At 49.6% G+C, this 6,123-nt stretch overlaps 1 protein-coding gene across 2 annotated transcripts in view; it reads left to right on the forward strand.

The window, feature by feature from the left end:
• Positions 1-3,124, forward strand: part of SGSM1 (small G protein signaling modulator 1) — an 82,539-nt gene extending 79,415 nt beyond the window's left edge. For both annotated transcript variants that reach the window (XM_075534481.1, XM_075534482.1), the window contains exon 25: positions 510-3,124. In XM_075534481.1, coding sequence (XP_075390596.1) covers positions 510-598 — 89 coding nt within the window. In that variant the 3' untranslated portion in view covers positions 599-3,124. The remainder of the gene's footprint in view (positions 1-509) is intronic.
• The last annotated feature ends 2,999 nt before the right edge of the window (positions 3,125-6,123 follow it).

The following is a 6,123-nucleotide window of genomic DNA, read 5'->3' on the forward strand; positions in this document are numbered from 1 at the left end:
TCGAAACTACTTCTTCATAATAAATGGTGGAATTTAAGAATATGCAGATTAAGCAGTGGGCTCATTGTGTTTGGCTCTTGATACCAACATTTTTACTCCCCCTCTCCAACCTTCTCTCCTTTCTCTTTCTTCCTCACCCCACTCCCTCTTTCTTTCCCTCTCTCTAAGCATCTAGGACATGCCAATCTTTGTCTCTTTAAAAGATGGCCACTCATTCTTTCTGCAGGAGAAAGAGTGGAGGGACAGAACAGTTCCAGAAATCCATGCCATGGATCAGCAACATTCCGTTGTGCTCAGAGTGACCTAGGGAGGTAGAAAGTGCTATGATCCCACTTTGCAGATGAGGAAACTTAGGCCTGAAGCAGGTTTTCCCTCAGGGTTGGCTTCCCAAAGGACTCTGGGATGGAGATGTCCCTACCACTCCTTCAGGGGCTGGTGGTATGTTGCCAGTCCAGCCAATGAAAAGAGACTTGTGGGACTTTAATTTCTTTTGCTCTTTTTTCTCCCAGAAATGGCCGAGCGACACAACACCAAACAAGTTCTGAAGCTGGCCCGAGACCTGGTGTACAAGGTGCAGACTCTGATTGAGAACAAGTAAAGGACACCTTGCCTGGCAGGCTCCATTCTGTGTCCACCTGCCTGCGCGCTGTTTGGTCTCATGTTGGCTGGAGGCCAAGCTCCTGGCATCTGGCTGGTCACCATGGACTTCCGGGCAACGAGAAGCTTCCCTAACTTTGGCCTCTGGGCAGGTGGGAGGGGAGACCAGTGTTTGTCCTTTCAGTTCAGCCTTATATTCTCCTGTTTGACCAAAGATTGCCCAGCCTGGGACTTTTCCCTAGCGGGACTTGAAGATTGGTGGTGGGTGAGGAAGGCAACTTCCTCCTGCTCTCCAGGGAGGCCTCCCCTTCTTCTCTGCCACTGCTCAGGGTGATCTCTCAGAGGCACCTTGGGGGGCAAGGGTCATTTTGGAAAACGGCTGTAGAAGAAGTCTAGGAGAGCACATATGAGGCCTTCTGGGATGTTCTGGAAACATTTTCGAGAATTTTCCAGAATGTTGCTAGAATGCTCTGGAATGTTTGCTAGAATGTTCCAGAATGGTTTTGAGAATGTTCCAGAACGTGGCTGGCTAGAATGTTTGGAGTGTTGATGGACGCTCTGCTGCTGGCACATTCCTGAGGTCTGGGCTGGATCGTGCTTTATGGCAGGGAACTGTCCCCTTGTAGTGTGGGATGTTGGGTGGCAGGAGCACCTAGGCCGCTGCCATGATTAAAAAAAAAGGTCCCCAGATGTTTCCAAACGGTCCCTGGGGCCACAATCACCTGAGTTGAAAGCCACTGGCTCAGAGGAGAGGCTACCATGTCTTTGCTTTCCCACTTTCTGTGTTCTTGAGCCACGCAGTGTCCCAGGGGGCCCCCAGGCGAACCTCACAGGGAGCCCCTCACACTTCTTTCTTAGGGTCCTGGGTCCCATTTCTGTATGTCTCATTTTGTCTTCTCTGCCTGCGGGGGTTGGGGGACGGGACCAGGAGATACTTTTTTTGCCTTCTTTTGAAGAAAACTGGTTATGTTTAAGAAGTTTCTAGAAGTGTGAGATAGTCCTAGCTCCCACAGGCCCTGCCTGCTACCTTCTCCCCACCCCCTCCACCTCTGTGTCTATCCTTCGCAGACCCAGAGGCCTGACTGGGTGTATTGGTGAAAGCCATTTGTTCAGGATGGGGAGGATGTTTTCTCCGTGCCCTGCTAACTCAGGACCAAGGAGGCCAAGGTTAGGCTAGGGGACAGTGTGGTGTGTGTTTTTCTTGGAAAGCATCTACTGATGCTGGTTGGGGCCAGGGTCATGGCTAGGTCTCAGCACAACCCCCTCCACATCTTCATACAGGGTCAGCGATCCCAGAGATTACTAGTGAATCCTCTCCTCCAATTCCAGGCTTCTGGTCTGCGCTTGTATCGGAGCCCACAAGGAATTGGGGGACACCCAGGGGGCGGGGAAGAATGCACTGCTCAGGAAACCTGCCACCTACTGGGAAGTCCGAGAATGGCAGTTGTGATTTCGGAGTAGGGAAGCCAGGTATAGAAGCTGTAGTCGATTTTGACTCAGGTCACCTCTACTTGGCCATAGAGCTGTGCACCAGAGGTTTCCTGTGGCGGAATTTTGGGAAGTAGGATTGCCAGACCCTTCTTCTGAGACATCTTAGCATGAGCTCAACCCCCCTGCCAGTTATCTCTGACTCATGCCGACCCTGTGCTCTATACTTCACCACCACCACCCCTTCCCCGAGGCTGATCTTTTTGGAAGGCGCTCCCAGAGCCTTTCTGGGTGGAATCGCCAACTTTTGCATTAGCAGGTGAGCATGTTAGCCCTTTGGAGCAGGGAGGAAGTGGATAAAACACGGGCCTACCAGGGGGTAGGGGCATATCCCTGCCCTTGTGTCTGGCTGCAAGTCTCTTGGAGACAGTGAGTGCCTTCAGCTGTTCCGAACTACTGACCTCAGCATGAGTGGGGCCTCTGTGGGCAGCACAGAGAGGCTTAGACTATCTTGCGTCACAGGGTGCCTGAGAGGGAGAGCTGAAGCCTTAGTTGCCTTTCCAGGTCCTGCTGCTTATTCCACCCTGGTAAGGCCCGAAGAGGAGAGAGCAGGCTTCGAGCTATCAGATTCGCCTCCTCTCACTCACCCTCCTCCACGAAACTGCCAAGCAGAGGGAAAGCACAGGAGAGGGCCCTCCAGATAACTAACGTCTTTGGCCATTCCACTGGTCTCTGTGAAGGAAATTACTTCAGCAGGATCCGGACCTAGATGAACCCACTCTTCTTTCTCTCTTATTGTGGACACACAGCACAAGACCCCTTCTCAGCACCCTTGACCTGGTGTTGCTAAGAGCCCCTGTGGTTGTGATTTGGAATAACTAATACTTATTTGGTGTACTGTGCTTCTTTGGCTTTTTGCACACTGTGTGTGTGCGCATGTGTGTGTGTGTTCGTGTGTCCTGGGGAAGTCATTCCTAGGAGGCCTTCTGTCCATTGAATGCCCCCTTACAATGTTGCCAACATATCTTCTAAATGTTTATTGCAGAGTTGTGTCTATGTAGAGAAAAAAAATATATATATATACAAACAGAGAACGATGTGACTCCTGGTTCTTTTTCTTCGTTGTTGTTTGGAGATTTGGTGGTGGAAGTGGTCTTCAGTTGAAATAAAAGCAATATTTTCTTCTGTAGATCATGTCCTCAGTCCCCCAGTGACTCCCTACCCAAATGAGAACAGACTCTTGTGACAGCTGCCCAGCATTTCCCTGATGAGTCCAAAGCAGGTGAATCTTGCACCCCTTATATCAGTCAGCTCATGCCACAAGCAAACCACCCTTAAGAAGTCATGCCTGAGAACAGCTGTTTAGCTCAAGATTCTGAGGGTCAACAGCAACAACAACAAAAGCCATTTCCTCACTGCACAATGGCTGACAGTCATATCTATGCCTGTCTGCATCCCTCCTCCCCTAGACCTGAGGCCCCAGTAACTAAGTTGGCAGAGGGCTGCAGATACATAGTGGAATGATGGGAGAGAGCAGCCTGTGTTTCTATCCGTCTCACCAAACAGAAACCAAACTCACACTCATCAAATTGATTCTGACTCAGCAACTCGAAAGGACAGGGTAGAACTGCCCCTGTGGGTTTCTGAGACTGTGACTCCACAGGAGCAGAACGTCTCATTTTCCCCTGTGGAATGGCTGGTGGTTTCAAACTGCTGATCTTGTGGTTAGTAACCCAACTCATAACCCACTAAGCTACACCCATCAACCAAAGAGACTTCTGTCCAGTTTAATGACCAAACTAAAAGCAGCATGTTGCCTTTGAGTTTCTGAGACTGTAAATTCTTAAGGGAGCAGGTGATCTCTTTCTCCCGAGGAGCAGATTGTAGATAGCAGTCCAACCCTGGACTCACAGGCACTTGTGAAATATCTGATGAAGAAGGCTGGTGGTTCAAATCCACACAGCAGCACTGTGGAAGAAACACCTGGGGGGCGGTGGCTGCTTTGTGAATAGTCTGGCCGAGAAGAAACCCTGGGAACAGTCCTCTGTCACCCGGGGCTGCCAGGAGGCGGCATACACCCACATCAAGCACAGATGGAAGTGTCCTCATAAATTTCTGGAAGCTGCCTCATATTTGATGGGTAAGTGGATTATTTTCAAATTCTCCAAGATGGGAGGAAATGGAAAGACAATATGCACAGCTCACTTTACAAGGTCTTGTTTGAGTTTGAGTGACAACCATATAGGCAGAAGTCCCCAGGCCCTTTCCCTGAATACACTTACACCACAGCCCCATGAGGTAGCTCATGCCACGGCGTGACTCATGCCATGCCACTATGTCAGAGTGCAACTGGGAGCCATGAGATGTTCAATGATCGGTCTTTTGGAAAATAGCTGGCCAAGCCTTTCTTAGAAGACTCTGCTGGGTGGCTTTGAGCTTCCAGTCTTTTGATCAACAAGTAGGAGCATCAACTGTTTGTGCCACCCAAGGAGTCCGTAATAGTAAAACCACACTTGCTGACATCCAGCGAGTCCCAAGACGTGTTATCCAGATGAGGGAGACCATTCACACCAAGGTATAATGGTGCCCAAGTGTTTATTGATGTGCAGGACTTTCAAAAGGACATGGGAAATTGTGCAAAACTGTTACAAATGCATAGTTGGCAGCAGATCGATGCATACTCCCGGGGCGGGGGGTTACTGGAGTTTGAATCAGGCCAGGCTATCAGATAGAACAGAATTTGGGGTCTTAAAGGCTTGTCTTAAAGCAAGCAGCCATCTAAGTGGGGTGTCAGTTAAGTCTACACGGAAGACACACAACAGGCTGTGCGATCCAAGGATTGTTTACTGAGCATGCAGTTTGCAAAAGGCTATGAAGAACAATGAAAGCCCAGATTCTATTTGCAAAGCCCCCACGTAGAGTAGTATTTCAGTCTCTACAGAAGCAGGCTGTCATAGCTTTTGTCTTGAGGAGTGGCTGCTGAGTTTGAACCTTCAGCCTTTCATTAGCAGCCCCATGCTAACCCTGCTGTGCTACCAGGGCTCCTGTAATACGGGCCAGATGCCGAATTAAATGATCTATTTACATAGAGCATCTCGATCGAATTCTTATACCAACCCTTTGAGGTTGGTGTACTTTCAAGTTCTGTTTTACAGAAGAGAAAGTAAAATGGAAGCCCAGAGTGGGTGGCTTGTCTGAGATTACATAGCAGAAGTGGAATTTGAACCCAGGGATGTGGTGATGGTGCACAATTCTAGGGTAGGGTTTGGTTTTGTTGTGCTCTTCTCAGGAGATTGATACCTGGAGAAAAGACAAAAGTTGTCGAGGGTTTCATTTTACTTGGATCCACAATCAACGATCATGAAAGCAGCAGTCAAGAAGTCCAATGATGTAGTCTGCTGGACAGATCTGCTGCCCAACACCTCTTTAAAGTGTTAAAGAGCAAAGTTGAAGGCTGAGGTGCACCTGAGTTGAGTCATGGTACTTTCAGGCACCTCATATGCATGTAAAAGCTGGACCCAAAATAAGGAAGACCAGAGAAGAACCAATGCATTTGAATTATGATGTTGGTGAAGAATATTCAAAGCACATAGACTGCAAGAAGACCAGTCATCTCCCTGTTGGTAGACGTGTTAGATCTCTCAGGGAGAGACATACCTCGACCCTGGCCACCACGTGAGAAAGAATTCACGCCGAAGCCTGGTTTGTGATCCAAGTGAGTTTTATGAGCGTTAGAGGAAGTTTCAGGTTTACACAGGCACCCACAGGGCTCCTCACCCCGTGCAGCCTGCCTGGAAAGTGCTAGCAAAGTCACACGGTGGACCCCGGGCTCCTGCCTTTTCAATTATTCCGCGGGGGTGGCATGGTGGTTGACCCTGGTTGACCCCATTGGCTGAATTGAATTCACCTGGCCTAGGTGGGCCAATCCAGGTGCAGCACCCACCCAGGTGTACCTGGCGGGAAACCTGAACCTCTGAGCATGCGCGGTGTGCCACTCCTTTGTTTCCGTAGCTCGGCCCTCTGGGCATGCGTAATGGATGCCCCAGCCCGTAAGCTAGATGACCTAACAGAAGCACAGCAAGGATGCTCCTGAGAAAC

Source organism: Tenrec ecaudatus, chromosome 16 (genome assembly GCF_050624435.1).
Source record: "Tenrec ecaudatus isolate mTenEca1 chromosome 16, mTenEca1.hap1, whole genome shotgun sequence".
In the NCBI taxonomy this organism is placed as follows: Eukaryota; Metazoa; Chordata; class Mammalia; order Afrosoricida; family Tenrecidae; genus Tenrec; species Tenrec ecaudatus.